At 44.1% G+C, this 19721-nt stretch overlaps 1 protein-coding gene across 2 annotated transcripts in view; it reads right to left on the minus strand.

Annotated features, from left to right (window-relative positions):
- The window catches only part of TBC1D8 (TBC1 domain family member 8), a 160674-nt gene that overhangs the window by 42592 nt on the left and 98361 nt on the right, over positions 1-19721 (minus strand). For both annotated transcript variants that reach the window (XM_082244615.1, XM_082244616.1), the window contains exons 9-11: positions 15569-15718; positions 8149-8299; positions 7699-7913 (exon numbers count right to left, since the gene is read on the minus strand). In XM_082244615.1, coding sequence (XP_082100741.1) covers positions 7699-7913; positions 8149-8299; positions 15569-15718 — 516 coding nt within the window. The remainder of the gene's footprint in view (positions 1-7698; positions 7914-8148; positions 8300-15568; positions 15719-19721) is intronic.

A 19721-nucleotide genomic window follows, 5' to 3' on the forward strand; every position in this document is an offset into this window, starting at 1 on the left:
CTCCAAGGAGCGTCCGCGACTAGCCTCGCCAAGTCGGCGTACCAGGCTTGACGAGGTCAATCCAGGATTTCCAGAATAACTGGAATTCCCTCCACCTCTATCCTGCGAAGAAGTTCCCGCAGCAACTTGAGAGGATGGAAGGCATGCCGTAGCTGATACTGCCCCCACGGGGAGATCAGCGTTTCTGCTGCGTCCGCTAGAGGATCGTGGCGCGAGCTACAAACCTCTGCACCTTCCTGTTAGGCCAAGGTGCCAACAGATCCACATCCGGGATGTCCCAATGAAGGGACAGCTAGGGAAAAAACCTCTGGATGAAGAGGCCATATGCGATTGGATCCGAATCGGGCTGCTCTAGAGCTGCTCGATCCAGTAAATCAGACAAAATCTGATCGCTCTCAATTCCGATACCCTTATTGGTAATCTGGATACTATAGGAAGAAATGACTTCCCCTGGTTGAGCATCGGAGACTTCCTGGTCCGCTCGCTCAACCGGATCCGATTGTCCAGGGAATCGGAATTCTGATTCCATTAAAAAAGAATCTCCTTCAGGAGAATTCGGGTATGAGACTGGGTATACGGTACTGCCTCTAAGAAGGCCACCATCAGTCCCAGCCAATTGACGGACAGCAACATCCGAATCGTTGACTGAACCTTCTGGAGTTTCCCAGCAAGGAGAAACTCTCTTGCCCAGGATGTATCCAACCTTAGGCCCAGATAGTTCAGTCTCCTGGTGGGAACCAGGGATGATCTTTGGGAAAGCGAAAAAACGCTGATGTCCTGCGATGATGGGGATATAAAGATAGGCATCCTATATGTCTATGGACGCCAGGAAATCTCTTTTATGCAGGGAGGCCACCACTGTACGGATGGACTCTATTTCTTCCCAAGTCCAGATTTGGACGCACCTTGCCCTCTTTCCTGGGCATTGTGAATAGGTTCGAATAGAACCCCTGAAACCGTTCAATGTTAGAAGGGCAGAATCGCACCGGTGGAAGTGATCGAAACTCGATCCTGTGTCCTCCAGAAACCGGTGAAGACATCCCCCCCCCACCCCAGAGATGGGTAGGGGCGCATCAGGCTATATTCTTCAGGCTTGGCTGAGCCGGATTCTTTGTTTACCCGACCAGCGCCCTTTGAAACCCCTCTAAAGGGGCTTTGGAGGGTTTCGCCTTATCGCCCGCCCTCGCGGAACGAACAACTCTATATGAGCAGAAAAGGAAGGTCCTCGTTAGTTACGAGGTCTTTTTATCCTAACAGTCTGTGGCAAGACAGCAGGTGGTACCGTCTATCCTATAAAGAGGAATTCCTCAAACGGATAGCACCTAGCCATGCGTTTGGAAATAACAGGGGTTCGTTTCAAAACGACCCCATTTGGGTAAAGGAAAATCCTTCGCCCTTTTGGTAGGCTAACAAGTACCAAAAAGGAATCTCAGTCTCAGCTACCTCTGCCGGTGTAACCTCAAGACTAAAGGTTTCCCGGACGGACACAACTAGTGCATCCACCACTCTTGTGCTATGGCGGAGGCAGAAACGTGCTCCTCACTGCTGAGGAGATATTACCTGAGACAACAGCCCCCTAAGAGGGACCTGCAACTGCATTGACCAGTTCCGAATCCGTATCTGAAGTATCTGATAAACAATAGGGGTAGGCGGGGGTCGCTACTTGACCCCCGTCCCTGACAGGCCACCTCCACCCGGGATACCAAAGACTCCAAAATTGCCGATAATGCATTAAAACACAAGTGGGGTACTGGAGGGTCCTGCGGCCACCTTGAGGGGATCAGGTGGGGATACCTATGCGGCAGGGTCAATGATTATACAAGACACTTGCCAGCGACAAAAAATGACAAAGTAAAAAAAAAAAACTTTTTTTTTTTTTTGTCCCCCAGTCGCAACAGCGCCCCTCAGTGTTACCTGCCTTTTTGGACCCCACAGAGAGAGAGACAGACCCCAAGGCTCATCCCTGATGCACAGAAGTTTTCATCAGCTTGCTCAGTGCTTGTCTTGTTACAGACAGGAAGTCTTTGGCCCTATTTCCTGGGTAAAAGAGGCGGCTCCGCCCCTTAACACGCCTGCCGGCTCCTCCCCCTGGCTCCATGAGGTGTTTGAGTCACCTCAAACATGGCCGCCCCCATGCTGGAGACACGAGGCTACACCAAAATGGCGGCCTCGTGCAATCTACCAGACAATGGCGGCGGCCTGCACAGAATAGCGGCATGTCTGCAGAAGGATCTCGGCCTCACAACCCTTCACCCTCATGGTGGTCAGCGTGGTCGGAGGTACCGGACCCTAGCGGGCCGTATGCGGACCGCTGCTTAGCTGGAGGAATGATCTGGAATGCAGTATACATGTATAGACATCGCCCTGTGGCTACTGACAGGTAGGATACCTTATACTATCACAGTAAAGTTCTAGTACTGCCACTGACTACAATTATTTACACATCTTTACAATTAGATTGTCAGCTCCCAAACCAAGTCTCCTGATTAGACAGAAAAAAACTGATTTGCTGAGGCAGAGAGAGAGAGGATATACCCTCTGGGACTGCCCCTAGGGTGTGGCCAGAGCATTTTATTTCCTGTCTAGTCCTACTCCTGTGGAGGCAACATAACCCGAAGGTGCTGTATCACCGAGGACTACGTCTGTCAATGAGCGATAGAGAAATATTGTTTTTGTTTTCAAAATGGTCGGTCTTTGTTTTTAGCGCAAAAAATCAAAAATGCAGAGGTGACCAAAAACCAAAAGAAATCTCTGTAGAAAAAAGGACACAAATTTTTTTTGGGTACAGTGTCGCACAATTGTCAGTTAAAGTAACGCAGTGCCTCATCACAAAAAATAGCCTGTTAATAAAGGGCGGTATATCTTCCGGAGCTGAAGTGGTTAAAGGTTAGTTTACCAAAAAACTTTCTATGCAGATAGGGGATGACTGTATATAAAAACAAACCCTGCAGCTCTGACATAAATTGAATAATACCCTTGCTATAAGTGTAGGTATTTATGTACCTCCAGAAGGCTAACTGGAATATTCTCAGGATGTTGCTAGGACGCTGCTAAGTGAGGCCTATTTGTTATTGCTCACCTCCTCCTTCCATCACAGGAGCAAGCTCAGAACTACTACATCAGGGCAGAGAAAGAGCATGTGAGAGGGTTTGAATCAGAGAAATAGTTCACTCCTGTGATGATGAAATGACTGGGCCTCACTTACCAACATCCTGGGAGTATTCCAGTCAGGCTTCAGGAACTGTAAATGGCATACACCTATAGCAAGGGCAATTTTCATCTAAAGTCAGAGCTGCACAGTTTTATCTACAGACACCCCTTATCTCCATAGGCAGTTTTTTTTTTTTAAAGGTGAACTAACCCTTTAATTTATGTTACATGCTAATTGTGTAATGTGATCAGTTTGGGGTGGGTAGGTTTGGGCTGTTTGTACACAATCATTATGCTTTGATTTTATTCAATTGGGATGCATACTCTGATCAAACTGCAGCACCCTCCTAGGTAGGTGCTAGAGAGTGATTATCGTTTTTGGCTCTGTCTGCCTATCAGAGGAGCAGCAGGTAAATTCTATATTGCATTCTGCTTAACAGAGAGCAAGGTCTGTGAGTTAGGTCTGCTCAATGTGCTCAGTGTGTGATTTGTGTGGTCTGGGGGAGTGTACCCACTGGTCCAATGGGTAGGCACATTAGACAGTGGAGGAAACCTGACCAATGGGCACACGGGCTTTGATACAGCCCCAGTGATTGGCACAGACTGCTGTCTCGGTGCATTGTAGGGTGTAGTATAGAAGGCAAGAGCACATGTGCTCGGGGTCTTTGGCTGGTAAGCAGAGTCTCGGAAGGAGGGTGGCGGCTGCCTCCTCTTCTGCAGTGGTTGGTGTACGGTCACAGGCAGTCAGCCTGGTGAGCCAGAAGTGAGGAGCTGAACCCAGGGTCCAGAAGAGCTGACTAGGAGTTGAGACACTGGAGAACCTGAAAAGCAGTATGAGTATAGGGGATTGTTTCTAATGGCCTGACCAGGAAGGGGGTCACTCCAGAGTACATTAGTCAGAGGACGGGTGTCAGCTGGTGGATAGAAAGGGGGTGCTAGGTGAGTACCCTGAAGATAAGTGCTTAAAGAACTTTACCTTAGATTCATCTAGTGGCAGGATGAAGCTGCGGCCTTGCCGTATCCTCAGATAGAAGTCCTCAGCATGTGAATAGTTCAAGTTTGGAGTATCCCACTCATCCCTCCTCCCTTCCCCATATAAAATAAAACAACAAAAACAACAACCCCTAGACTAATCATTGACTGAGACGGAAAGTAAAGTGTTAAGATTATGCATGCAGTTGCAACCGGTAACCCAGAGAGACCCGAAAAGGTGAAAAATCCAGCAGCCCTCAAGAGGGCAGTGATACATTTGGGGGCTCATCCGGGATTCGATCTGGGTTACCGCAACGGTTACTAACGGCAACGGCTGAGAAATCTTCCAAAATAACGTCATGCTTTCTCAAGAAATGTGCTGGAGTGTCAGCGAAGAGAGTGATGTCTGCTCTACAGGGATTAGGGAGAGTGGGATGAAGAATCAAGTTCACAGTGATGGTTGCCAACAGCAAAGAATAGACTTTTGTAGGAAATGTAATCTGTTCTTTCAAGAAATGTGAAGGAGAGTTAGTGAAGAGGAGATGCATCATACTGTACAAAAGGACTGTGTCTGCTTTACAGTGATCGGTGCAAGTGTGGATGGAGAAAGTGGTGACCCAGGGCACAGGGATCGGTGTGCTGGGGGTCATGTCTGGACATGCACTATAAAGAAAAATGTTGACCGTGTAGTTTATGTCAGCGGGACAATTTTCCTAAATAGTGAGAGGAGTGATATCGGAGGAGATGCTGTAAAGGAAAATATTGGCCGTGCAATTTATGACAGCGGAACAATTTCCAAGACAGCATGGCGAGTGTTGTCTGTACATGTGCTATCAAGAAAAATGTAAGCCGTGCAATGCCTATCAGCGGGACAATTTTCCGAAATAGCAAGGGAGATCAGTTGGCCTGGCGAGATGGAGGTGCAACTGAGACCTAGGTACAGACCAGGATGGCGGATGCGTGCGAATTAAGGAGCACGATCTGCTGTACAGTGATCTTCATGCTGGCTGAGCTGAGTTGGGAGCGGCAGTGAAAAGGTTACAGCACCTCGCGGGAAAGAGCGCGCTGAAGAGATCTGCCTAGCAGGAGGAGCCACCGCCGGAGAATCAGCTAACAGGAAGGGAGCCTAAAATTACTTCCGCTTTCGGGTGTAGCTGAGAGGGAGACACGTGTGTGGAGGAACAAGATGACGGGTGCTGGCGGAGATCCCGCGTGTTGGCGGAGATCTTGCAGAGCAGACTGGAGTGCCGATGTCGACCCTGTGGGATACTGGGGTGCGACTTGTGCCTGATGGATGACTGGCATTGTGTACCAGAGCTGGCATGGAGCATCTGGACCTGGTATGTAGTCAGTGTCTGAATGTTACCATGCGGCTGCAAGTGTGGGGCCAGTGCAGGCACTGTGGCAATCTGCTGCTGCGGGCGGAGAAGAGTGACGGTCAGCCCAGAAGTTTGAATGTGTTGTGGGAGACTGGAGTCACTAGTATTCTGTCGGTTTCTGAACTGGGAATCCCTGTGGGCAGAGGAAGAGGAGTGCTTAAGGTGTTGCCGTAGCCGGGGCCAGTAGCACCTGTTTGTACTACAGTGTGCCAAGTGAGGGAGACCCGCACTACAGAGGCAATGTGCATGCAGGTACCCCACTGTAACCAGTCTAAGTCCAAGCTGTGGAAGACCTTTCAACTGTTAAGGCCAATTGGAACTTGGGGCGGGCTAGCTTCATTGACCGTGTGGAGGTCCGCCGCCCAAATGGATCTGGCCAGGCTTGGTCCATCCGTGTCAGAGACTCTGAAGGAAAGGTTGTTTGGATCCCACATCCTGACTACTATTAGTGAGGATGCAGGATATTACCCTTTTTCAGAGTTGTGTGTTAAAGCTTGTTTGAAGAAAAAAAAGGGGCTGGAGAGCCCGAAGTTGAAGTGAAAGGTTACAGTTCAGAATTCAAATTCGTTGCTAGGGCCAAAGCCCTATTCCCAATACCCCTTCCCCTTCTATCCTTGCAGAAGGGATTGGAGAATCAGTAAAACTACCACTGCTGAGTGGTTTCATCAAAGAGGGCCGACCCTCTAACCTTACAAAGAGACTCTTGCTAAAGAAGGACTCTAGTGATTATATGACATTGCTAAAATGGAGATCCTTTGGGTCATCGGGTCAGGATCACTCACCACCTTAAGAGTCATAGTAGGTCATAGAAGAGGATCTTTTCACAGAGACTTTTTTTTTTTTTTAGAAAAAGTAAGACACTTTGTGAAGATTATTCTATCGGACCAGTGGGCCAGTTGAAGAACGTTGTGCAAGTTGCTACCTCGGGAGAGCAGGTAGTGGATTGGAGTCTCTTTGGAGGGGGGTGCCAGAATGTGAGGGGCCCCAAAGGAGACATGGTGCCTTGGTGCTACAGGTGGGAAGGACACTGAGCATCAGTCGGATGAACTCTGCATGTCTTCATGAACTTGTGGGCTTGACTGAAATGGGAGAAGAGTCAGAGTCCGGGTGCTAAAGAGACTGTGCCTATTTCAGTCACAAAGATGTGACACAGGAAGTGTTTGGTTGTCACCTGTCTTAGGAGTAACAACTGAACGCCGAGTCAAGAATGCCGGAAGTGACATCTACCAGAATGTGTAGTTAGGGACTTTGCGGTGAGAAGGTCGCCTCTGAGGAGAGGGCAGTCTCACCAGTTCAAGTAGAAATGTTTTGTAATGTATTTAACCACAGTTTCTTTCCTTTGCAGGCTTGCACGGGATATCCTGGTCTGGCTAGGCCCTCCATAGTTTGCAATGTAAATATTGTGTTCAGCTAGTCAGTTAGGATGACATGTTTCACCTGCTCAAACAGATTTTTGTTTGGCGGGGGGTGTGTTAAGTTAATGTGCCTAATGTGTATAAATACTCTTTGTGAATACCTGTACAGTGGATATCTATATTTTTCTATGTAACTTATTATGACTATGTACACTTGTTAGTTCCCTTTTCCAGGTTTGTGGGCTACTCATTTAGAAATTTTGAAGAGAATTTTTGTAGGGGGTGGTTGCCCCAGAGCCAGCGAGGACATGGCTCGTTTGGCAGGGGGTGAGTGTAGCACCCTCCTAGGGGAATCCCTCCTGCCGAGTCATTGTATTCTATGGGCAGGGTGGTCAGGGGAAGCCATCCCTGCTGGGAGAACACAGCGATTGCTGCTAGCGGCTATACTAGCCTCTAGAGATAAATTGCATGTAAGATCCAGCAGGCTGGTTGTACCCAAGCTGATCGACCAATAAACTTGATATTTTGAGCATGCCCATACATGGTTCGGATCTCGACCAGTTCCTGCTCAACCAGCGGAAATTCTTTGATCTACTAAATAATCCAGGCAGTGAGGCACAATGATTGGATTATAAAGATTTGGCTACAGGTACTACCAGCCAAATCTGTCACACAACTGGGCTTCCTTAGATAAGCTCAAGTTCAAGTGGGTGGCTAAATCTCTAGTTGGATTTCAATTTATGCTTAAATAATATATATATATTTTTTTTTTTTTACTGCTCCAAGTTAAAAAAACATTCTATTTAGGCCAAATAGATGTTCATTCCAATGCAATGCATCACCTGACAGTATCCTATTTTGGGGTTCCTGTAGGCATATGCAGTCAGTACTCTCCTGAGAGCAGCAATGCCAGTTTCATTCTGGAAGGCTGGATGCTCTGGCAGCGAACGGTGGAGATCACGTTCTATCTCATCAGTCACCATGCAGCACCTGCCCATTGATTCCTCCACCAGTCTGTTGTAGTACCCTTGGTGAGTGGCAAGGTCTGTTACTGCATCTAGCAGAAAAGAGAAAGAAAAAAAACAAAAAAACGACTACCATTAGATTACCACAACCAAAGATTACCATTATGCGCATTACTTCCTCTAATATTATGTTGATTTGTTATTTTTGGAACATACTGTAAAGATAACATTTTGTCAGCATATGTAGTTCACTTATTTGTAGAGTTTCACAAGCAGCAATCAAATAACTCACACTTCTTTTTATAACTTAGGTGTTATGTGAGTCACCTGAGAAGATGAGCCACAGTTCCCCTCGCAAGGATTCGGGTATTCCCATAGCAACAAGCTTTTGGATCTTTTCTGTACGAAACATGCAAACAGTTCTCCCATACTCCGCAAAATGATCTGTCCACAAGCGCTCCTTTATCTGTTCCCGAGTCTGAAAGGAAAAATAAAGCAGAATAATTATCATTATTATATTAGCTCTGTAAACATGGTGCCCTGTACAGCCATTATTATAATAGATGATCATGAAGTGCAGCATCCATTACCTGAATTTAAAATTCCACATATCTAACTATTGTTTGTATATGACCCTAGAACAGCTTTTTTTTTTCGGTCATGGAAAAGAAACTTAAAGTGATACTAAACCTAGGAGCCTGCGTTCCCACAGTACACAAAACATGGAAATGCAATTGTTTTAGTAAATATAAACTGCTAGATACCTTTTCTCATCAGCAGTAGTTAGCAGTCTTGTGACTTCTTTAAGTGTCTAGTTTAAGCTTGTAGGAGAAAATCTCATTCTCCTCTGACTATCCTATGAGCCTGCAGGACCCACGACCCTCTGTCTGGACAGTGCTGATTGGCCCTGTGCTGAGCACAAGCACCCTCCCAAGAGAGAGGTTTTTTTTTTTTCTAGCAATACACACCTAACTGAGCATGTGCAGAGTGGCTTCAAAGGCTCTGTCTTATCAGGAGATTTATTGGGGGGACAGTAAAAGAGGGGAGGATTAGAGGAGACAGGATCAAACAGCCTTTTTGCACAATGCAGAAGATTAACGCATTAGGTTAACAAAAATGTGACGGATATACTCACTTTTGTGAGATACTGTAGAGACTGATTTTACGGTTTTGGGTTTAGTAATATTTTAACTGGCAATTCATTTGGAGTGAGACTTACTGTATATTTATTTGGAGTGAGAGAAATGATATACAGTATCTCACAAATGTGAGTACACCCCTCAAATTTTTGTAAATATTTTATTATATCTTTTCAAGCGACAACACTGAAGAAATTACACTTTGCTACAATGTAAAGTAGTGAGTGTACAGCTTGTATAACAATGTAAATTTGCTGTACCCTCAAAATATCTCAACACACAGCCATTAATGTCTAAACTGCTGGCAACCACTGGCCACCAGATCTGTGATGTTGCCATAGAGGAGTGGAAGAAGACTCCAGTGGCAACCTGTGAAGCTCTGGTGAACTCCATGCCCAAGAGAGTTAAGGCAGTGCTAGAAAATAATGGTGACTACATAAAATACTGACACTTTGGGCCCAATTTGGACATTTTCACTTAGGGGTGTACTCACTTTTGTTGCCAGTGGTTTAGACATTAATGGCTGTGAGTTGAGTTATTTTGAGGGTACAGTAAATTTACACTGTTATACAAGCTGTACACTCACTACTTTACATTGTAGCAAAGTGTCATTTCTTCAGTGTTGTCACATGAAAAGATATAATAAAATATTTACAAAAATGTGAGGGGTGTACTCACTTTTGTGAGATACTGTAAATAGTCTTATCAACATGTTATTTTATAAACCTTTTTCTATGTACAATATGTAATTATTCAGGTTGTGGTTAATATCTCAACAGCTAGGAGATGACCTACCCTCTATTGGCCAATATACAGATATCTAAATTCAATGCAATAAGAAATAAAAGAAAGAGCAAGCTTGTAAACATAATGGGTATATAAAATATCAAAAACGTCAGAGCTATAGAGTACATTGAATTCAGCATAAAGAAAGAGACTTGAAGCAAATCTAAGCCAAAAAACAAAAATTTGATAAATGTTATATTGCAACTTGTAAATCCTTGGCTGCCAAGGCTGCATTAGTTTTCTGTTTTATTTTTTTTTTGTATTTTCACCTGGTGACCTGGCCAGTAGCATAATTCTTATTATAGACACCCTTTTTTATAAGTGATCACATACCCTCTGTTCTCAGCTGCATAAGGAGTTTAAAGAGCTGGGGTTGGGGAAACAGCAGTACACTGATCTACCCAGTGAATGGCTGTACATAGGAGGGGGGGGGGGTGGAAACACAAGTGGAATCAAAAGAAGACAGCTGGAGGAGTTCCCAGCATAGCTAGAAAACCCTTATGCCTAGTGTGGTCAGTTTTAATAGGAAGGCAGGAACACCATGGATTTCACACTAAGAAAAAAATACAAATAGAACAGAAAAGGGGTACAGACTAATACTGTAGAAAGTATATGACATTTTAGGTTGACATAGGTTGACATATTCTTAAGGTACATTAAAGAGGATCTTCAACCTTAAAAAAAAATTAAAAATTAAAGTCAGCAGCTACAAATACTGTAGCCGCTGACTTTTTTTTTTTTTAAAAGGACACTTACCTGTCCAAGGATTCAGCAACGTCCTCACTCTGGCCGATTTACTGGTCTTCAGATCCCTGGGGCCAGCATGTTTACAAAGGGAAGCCAGCTGTGACTCCTTGTGGCTTAACAGTCGGCTTCCCACTGCACATGCACAAGCCGCGCTGCGCTTTGTGAATGGTCCCACAACTTCCTAGGACCTGTGACATGTACCAGAAGGTTTTGGGAGGGGGCTGTGGGAGAACTTCCATTCCAATCTCATAGGCGGTCAAAGCGGAAGTGGAAGCGGGTATCTGATAAAACCAGATACCCATTCCCTCCCACCCCCCTAAAAGAAAAAAAACTCCAAAAGTGGGAGTGGGAGGGATGAGGGAGGTGTTAAAGCTGAACTTTCCTTTTAGGGTGAAGTTGTGCTTTAGGCTCCGTTCACATCTAGGCGTTTTGGGGCGTTTTTCTGCTCTAGGATCAGCTCTCAAAACGCCCAACAAGACAAATCCTATTCATTTCAATGGCCCCTGTTCACATCTGAGCGTTTTGACGCTGTATACAAAACGCCCAACGCTCAAAAAAGTACATGAGCTTCTTTTTGGGCAGATTACAGGAGTTTTCCATTGATCTCTATTCAATCTAAAAACGCCTGCACAAAAATCGCGGTAAAAATCGCGGTAAAAAACGCCGCAAAAATCGCGGTAAAATCGCGGTAAAAAACGCGCGAAAAACGCTACGCTCAGGTGTGAATGTAGCCTTAAAGACGACTAAAAACATTACTGACAATTAAAAATATATATATATTAAACAACTTCTGTGAGATAGAGCAGTGGGGTCCCCTCAACATCTTCATTAGCAGCAGAAGGACCCTCACAGCAGTTTTCTTGATGTCTAGGTGGATCAAGTCTGCCCAATCAGATGAAGCAATATTCAAATAAAGCACAGTCGTGTCTGTTTGGATGCATAGTGATTACACTGGTAATCTTGCCCTAAAGTATGATAAACATGCAGGAAGGGAGACTACTCCATGTAAGTAGATGGCTGAAGTATGAAGCATATGTCCATGCCTTGATAAAGTAAAATTAGGCCAAGGTGGATGTAATTGCCCAACTGACAAATGGAAAAAACAATAATGAAATGTATTTACTGATGTACACAGCTTTTGTTTCAGTAAGTGTAGGACGATGTGCATTGTGCACAGTAAAACATTCCTGACCCACAGACAACATACAACTCCCACCAAACATTAGGCTATGCCAAGGAAAGAAATCTATCCAGCTTCCACCACCACTGCTTCAGGATGTGGGAAAAACAAATCGTTTGCTTCATGTCAAGCCGCAAACCTGCAATCTGTTGCCACAAACATTTGAGACCCATTTAAAATGAGCAAAGTACTATATATATATATATATATATATATATATATATATATATATATATATATATATATATATATATATATATAAGCATTCCAAAGCAAAAAAATATTAAAAAAATCTACACTTACCGGCCACTTTATTAGGTACACCTTGCTAGTACCAGGTTGGAACCCCCTTTTGCCTCCAGAACTGTCTTTGTGGTACAGATTCAACAAGGTGTTGGAAAGATTCCTCAGAGATTTTGGTCCATATTGACATGATAGCATCATGCAGTTGCTGCAGATTTGTGATCTGCACATCCATGATGCAAATCTCTCGTTCAACCACATCCCAATGGTGCTCTATTGGATTGAGATCTGGTGACTGTGGAGGCCATTGGAGAACAGTGAACTCATTGTCATGTTCAAGAAACCAGTGGTGAGATGATTTGAGCTTTGTGACATGGTGCATTATCCTGCTGGAAGGAGTCATCAGAAGATGGGTACACTGTAGTCATAAAGGGATGGACATGGTCAGCAACAATATTCAGGTAGGCCGTGGCGTTTAAACGATGATCAATTAGTACTAAGGGGCCCAAAGTGTGCCCAGAAAATATCCCACACACCATTACACCACCAGCCTGAATCGTTGATACAAGGCAGGATGGATCCTTGCTTTCATTTTTACGCCAAATTCTGACCTTACCATCTGAAAGTCACAGCTAAAATCAAGACTCATCAGATCAGGCAACGTTTTTCCAATCTTCGATTTTCCAAATTTAGTAAGCGTGTGTCAATTGAAGCCTCAGTTTCCTGTTCTTAGCCCATCTGCTTCAAGGTTCAATGTTCAGAGATGGTATTTCGCATACTTCGGTTGTAACGAGTGTTTTTTTGAGTTACTGTTTACTTTTTACCATCTCAAACCAGTCTGCCCATTCTCCTCTAACATCAACAATGCACTTTTGTCCACACAACTGCCACTCCCTGGATATTTTCTCTTTTCCGGACCATTCTCTGTGAACCCTAAAGATGGTTGTGTGTGAAAATCCCAGTAGATCAGCAGTTTTTGAAGTACTTAGACCAGCCCGTCTGGCACCAACAACCATACCACGTTCAAAGTCACTTAAATCCCCTTTCTTCCCCATTCTGATGCTCGGTTTGAACTTCAGCAAATCGGATTCACCATGTCTAGATACCGAAATGCATTGAGTTGCTGCCATGTGAATGGCTGATTAGCAATTTGTGTTAATAAGCAATTGAACAGGTGTACCTAATAAAGTGGCAGGTGAGTGTATATGCTCAAATGGGAATTGGGTGGAGAGTCAATATCTATCAGAAAAATGTTGGCACAATCCCCTGTAAATTGAGTACATCTAAAGAGAAACCAAGTCTGACAGGGGAAAACCCTGCAGACGAGGAAGATGGGGATTTTAATGTGCCCAAAAATATCAAAAGAAAAACAAATCATAGAAAATACAGCATATAAAAGGTGCATCACTGAACAAAACACATCCTACAGTACGCTGAATTGACGCGTTATAGGAGTAGAGACTTCCATGAATCACAGGAGGAACGTTTTTACACATTCATTATTGAAAAACTAAGGTTTAGAGAAAATATTTTTTAAAGCATTTTTTGAATGGAGGACGGGTAGATGAATGAAAGGTCCACCTCTTCCATTCACAGAACGCTTTTTATTGTGAGCATAGTGGGCACTTGACAAGTGCCTGTCACAGCTGCAACCACTCATACTGTGAGGGTATCCACGGGAAAAGACTTCATATTTGAACCTAGCACTAAAGCCACTAGGACACAAGAGACACTTCATTCATGGTAAGTACCATTCCTGGTGTGGTTTTAAAAAAATAAATCACTAAAATTCAAATTTAGATGTAAAATGAAACCAGATCTATACCATTAAAGTGGTTTTAAAGGCTCAAGGTTTTTTTTTACCTTAATGCATTCTATTCTATCTTTGCATGAAGGTAAAAAACCTTCTCTTTGCAACAGTCCCCCCACCCCCCCTAATACTTATCTGAGCCCCATCGCGATCCAGTCATGTGCACAAGAGCCTCGGCTCTTCGGGGATTCTCCCTCCTCATTGGCTGAAACAATCACAGCAATTGAGCCAATAAGGAGAGAGGGGGCGGGGCTGAGTTGCAGCTCTGTGTGTTGATGAACATGCAGAGCAGTGGCTCAGGAGGGAGCCTGCTTGGGTGTCCCCATAGCAAGCTGCTTGCTCTGGGGGCACTCAGCAGGCGAGGGATCCGAGAAGAGGAGGATCGGGGCTGCTCTGTGCAAAACCACTTCACAGAGCAGGCAAGTATGAAAAAAAAATTGCATTTAACCACTTGCTGCCAAATCACGTACCTGGTACATCAATTTGACTTCAAACGGTTGTACTGTGATGATGCCTGTACCTTGATGAGGCATCACCCTGGTACTGTTTTTTAGACCCGACAGTCAGCTGTCCTAAAATAGCAAATCAGAGTGGTTACTAGCCACTCAATTACTATTACAAGCAATGGGAGGGGACGCGTCACCGCCCCCCCCCAATGGGAGGGGACGTATAACCCCCGCCCCCCACCGCCTTCTGTGGCACTCTTGTCCCAACGGGAGACCCGAGCTACCAGCAGGTATGTCCACCAGCTGGCCAGAGACCCATACAAAGCCAGAATCAGCTTTGATCGGGTCTCCGCTGGTAACTTGGAAGTGATGATATTACGTCACTTCCGGTTTACTTGACTGTCAACAGGGCCAATTTTTAAAAATGGAAAGTATTCAAAAATGCCTATCTTGGTGTTTTGAATGCTTTCAAGCGCAAAGGAGGGATTTGGGGTCTTATTGGCAAAAAATGTAATATTTTTTTTTTTTAAATATGATAAATAATTAAAAAAAAAAGTGCCCCCATCCTAGTGCGCAAAGACGAACATGTACATGGTTCCTGCACGCACACAGCGAGGTCCCACACGTGAGGTATCGCCACAAACATCAGATAATGGGCAATAATTCTAGCACTAGAAATCCTCTGTAGATATAAAGTGGTAACCTGTAAGGGCTTTTAAAGCGTCGCCTGTGGATAGTAAAATTTAGGTGATTTTTCGCTTCTGCGCAGGGGTGTGCAATTTTAAGGCATCACAGTTTGGCATCTATTTACTCGGCGTGACATCTTTTATAGTTTACAAAAAAATTGGGCTATGTATTTTTTTTTTTTTTTTCATTAAAATTTCAAAGTGCATTTTTTTCCAAAAATTGTGTTTTAAAAACCGCTGCCCAAATACCGGGTGACATAACAAATTGCAAAACCCACCAATTTATTTTCTAGGGCCTCTGCTTTAAATAAAAATATAATGTTTAGGGGTTCTAACAAATTTTTCCAGCAAAAAAAAAAAAAAGATGGTTACATGTGAACAAAAGTGCCAATAAAAGCCTGGTCTTCAAGTGGTTAACATCACTTTAATATAAATAGTATTGAAGTCCCCAAAGCAATTTTGGAAGCACCCTAAAAGGGAGGTTTTTATGCCTAACACTGTGAAAACACCACCAAACACATATAAACAATAGGCTACATTGTACAGAGTACTCAACACTACAATTTTCTAGTGTTTCATGTATAACACAATCTATAATACGTAATACCCCATGGAAGGACAAAATCAATAAATCTAGACAATAACAACGCTGCTTCAGACCAGTTCCTACTTTTATCACAAAAGCGTACTGTGAAGTAGAAGTACAGTACCAGTTCAGTGTTGGGGCTCTCGGTTCCTGTCTGATGAAAAGTAGTCATAAAAGCTTCTCCATTTGTTGACAACTTCTCCTTCTCATTTCCACTTTCCATGTTTGAGTTCACCATAATGTTCATGTTGCCAAAGCCTTCCGTACTGAAAACCTAGTTTGAAAGACATATTTGATCTTACAAAATTTGTTAGGGAGGAAACTCTAAAGCCAACCTCTCTCAACCTTTCGACACAGAGGAACCCTAAAAATAACATTCTGGTCCAAGGGAACCCCTGCTAAAAATTACTGTATCTACTCATATGTATCATAGTGTGATGGCCAGTGGGAAGAATGCTCCTTACACTTGTGGTCATTGGGAAGAATTACCCTTTTAAAGATCAGTGGTGTCAATGGAAGCTTATGTGAGAGGCAGAACTTGCTCATTGCTCAAGGAAGCCCAAGCAACCTCTGGAGGAACCCATAAAAACCCTGGTTGAGAAACCCTGCTCAAAGGCCTCATGCACAAAGGGTATCGGTTTAGACCAGGGATCTTCAAACTACGGCCCTCCAGCTGTTGCGGAACTACACGTCCCATGAGGCATTGTAAAACTCTGACATTCACAGACATGACTAGGCATGATGGGAATTGTAATTCCTGAACAACTGGAGGACCATAGTTTGGAGACCCCTGGTTTAGATCCACTGAACTCCTTTTCTCCTGGCAGGAGAAAAGCGGTTAAAAAAACTTGCCTAAAGTCGCGTATTGCACATGCATTTAAGCATGTCAAGTGTTTGAGCGTTAATGGATTCCATTGGCCAGAATATTCATTTATTCAGGCCAATGGAATGCATTAACACTACACACATTTAGGCACATTTAGATGAGTGTAGACACTTCTTTTCTGCTCTTCGGCTCCTCGCTTGGTACATTTTTTTTCAAGCTTGTAAATGCTCCTCTTAAGGCTAACATAGAAGTGCATTAACAGGCTGAAAAAAAGATTGCCAAACACCTGTAAAAGTGGCATTTTTAAGCCCAGTGTGCATGAGCACCAATAACTAATAAACGTAAGAGGCCTAAAAATAACAACATTATCATGTATAATGCTTATATTCTAGCAGTCTAGACACATTTAGGCTTTCACACAAGCAAAAATGCTAAAAAAAAAAAAAAAATGGCTACGGGAAAGAAAAACAAATAATAAAAGCCCATCATCACTGTGTTCATGGAAACAGCAAATGTGAATGTGCATCAGACAAAGAATATGCAGCCCAACTAATAAACGGTGTTCAATGGCCTAGAAATATGTGTGTATGCTTTGTTACACAGCAAACCAAACAAAATTGACAGTTTTTCTGGAGGGCTGAAAATCAAGTGCAAGCACAAATATTTTCTATTCTTTTCCTTATACATTTAACATAACCAGAGGATAACAGATACACCAAAGCAGTATTTCTAATTATCAATTTATTTAGCTTTCCTGTTTATACAGAGTCTACAGGCGTTCTACTCATGCATACAAGTCCCTAAAGAAACTAACGTTCTAATCCTAGCCATATACTTGTTGATTTCTCCCTTGGGATAAACAAGAGAAAATCAGTCAATTCTTCCATTCAGGCCAAACAGCATTTATATTCAGACAGCCCCAGTACCAGCAGCTGTCCGAATACCCGAACAGTGAGTGCAGTGATGTTCGGACAATTTTTTTGGCTCCTTTGATTTTTATTTTAAAATATATTGAGCTGGTTGGTGCCAACATTTCCTAATCAACACCCAAATACAGATACATACTAGCACCAAGTTGGGAGTAAGGGAGGGAACCACTTTAGATGCAAAGTAGTTTGAGCGCACTTCTGCAATAACCGTTTTCAGTCACGATGCAATGTTTGAAACTCATGACAGGATTTGGCATCTGCACTTTGCAGGCAGTATCACTGGGCCAGGTTCACCCCTATATATTTTTTAGTGCGTTTTCAGTTTTGCAAAAACACACTACAGTCTATTTAACATGGTTTCCTATGGGTCACTTTCACATCTGTGCATTTTATAGAAAGGGCCAGGGACAAGCAGGTTGTGTTTTTGGTTCCATAGACTTCAATGGACCAAAACGTGTATTGAAAAACACAAAATGCACTTGGAATGTGCATCAACTGCAACCTACATAGGTGTGAACCAAGCCTTAAGTATGCGTTAGGGCAGTGGTCCTCAACCTTGGCCTACAGGGCCCACTAACAGGCCAGATTTGCAAGATAACTGAAATACATCCCAGGTGATATCATTTGCTGCTCAGTGATTGCAGTACTCTAGTCTGCATCTCCCCAAGGTAATACTTAAAATCTGGCCTGTTAGTGGGCCCTGAGGACCGGAGATGAGGACCACTGCGTTAGGGTACACCCACTACTTCTGGAGAATCCTGCACTGGAATCTAACAATTGTAGTCAAGACAAGACAGAGTTTCAACTTGGCAAAGCTGAAAAGTCAATGCCATATGCGGTCACCTAAAGGTCAGTGAGTAAAGTTGTGCTATGAAATAACTAGTACAAGATCACTTTAACTCTCCCCCCCCACCCCAGCAGTTCATACTCAACTCTCCTTCACTGCCCAGCCGCTCCATTTAGCAGTTGGAAGCAAAGGAGTTCTGTTTAGGCTACTAGTGGATAGAGGACTCACCACCCCCATGTGACAATGCTAGCTAGACTATTCTTCCCACTCACACCGACGTCCACCCCTCCTGAAGTCTGAAGGACAGTAAACTGGCCCTTTGATTAGAAAGTTTGGAGACTCCTGTGCTAGACCAATTATTAAACATCAGAGCTGTAACATGAAAGGAAGGAGAGGAGGCTTTGTTCCTCGTTTCGCTCGCAGCAGCTGAACAGATTAGCAGGGGAGGCAAGGAGTTTAGGAGCGGGGAATAAAATAAACCTGGTGCTTTTCCTTGTCTGGTCAAAGTATGGGTTTGATTTAACACCTAAAAACAGTATTTTCACACTTAGGCCCGGTTCACACTGGTGCGACAAGCACTCAGACTTTGAGAGCAAAGGTCGCATGACATGCAAAAATCAATGGTTCGCTATGATAGCCGTCTTAACTGGTTAGACTTGTGTCGGTCCGACTTTTGAAAAGGTTCCTGCACTTCTTTGGCTCAACTTCAGCCCATTGAATTTAATGGAAGTCGCATATCCAAGTCAGATCAGCATCTTAACTAATCCGACTTGTGACATGCAATGTGCTCAGAGGCACGGTTAGCAATGCAAAATGTATTGGTGTGAGGGTCCCCCATGAAATCCATATACTACATCCTTATCCAAGCATGCAGCCCAGTAGGCCAGGAAAGGGGGGGGGGGGGGGACAAACAAGCGCCCCTCCTCCTGAACTATACCAGGTCACATGTCCTCAACACAGAGGGGGGGGGGGTGCTTTGCTGATAGGAACAAGGGCGTCTTTCCCCACAACCCTGGGCTGTGGTTGCGGGGGAATGCGGGCAGGGGGCGTCTCAGAATCTGGAAGCCCCCTTTTTTGAAAGGGGGCCCTCAGATCCCAGCCCACCCCCCTATGTGAAGGAGTATGGGGTACCCACTTACCCCAAAAAAAAACAGTGTAGTGTAAGAAAAACAGGAGGCAGTTTTCAACAAGTCCTTTATTAAAAATGAATAATGTCCCCTGTGGTAGCTCCAACGTTAATCACGATATCCACCACCCCCGATGAAAATGAAAAAAAATGCTCCTCCCCCGACACTGGCTCCTGCCGTTCTGTCAGCTCTGCTGTTCTCATATAACTATAGGGCGTGGCCATGCAGTGACATCACCAAAATAACACGCCCCTTTTTTAAAAAATCGCCCCGGGCTTGATGTAACAGTGGGGGGTGGGGTTTCCAGCTGTAAGACAGACATCGGAGCTGCCAAAATGGCGGGAACCTTCATCAGGGGAAGAGTTTTTTTTCTTTCGTTTTTTTCTAGGGTTGGCGGCAGCGACAGTCATCGTGATTGACGTTGGAGCTACAATGGGGGGACATTGGACATTTTTAATTTTAAAGTACTTGTCAAAAACTGCATCCTGTTTTTGTTACACTGTTGTTTTGGGGGGTAAATTGGTACCCCATACTCATTCACATAGGGGGGGCAGGATCTGGGGGCTCCCTTTCTTAAAGGGGGCTTCCAGATTCTGAAAAGCCCCCTG

Source organism: Pelophylax lessonae (genome assembly GCF_965119305.1).
Source record: "Pelophylax lessonae genome assembly, chromosome: 2".
NCBI lineage: Eukaryota > Metazoa > Chordata > Amphibia > Anura > Ranidae > Pelophylax > Pelophylax lessonae.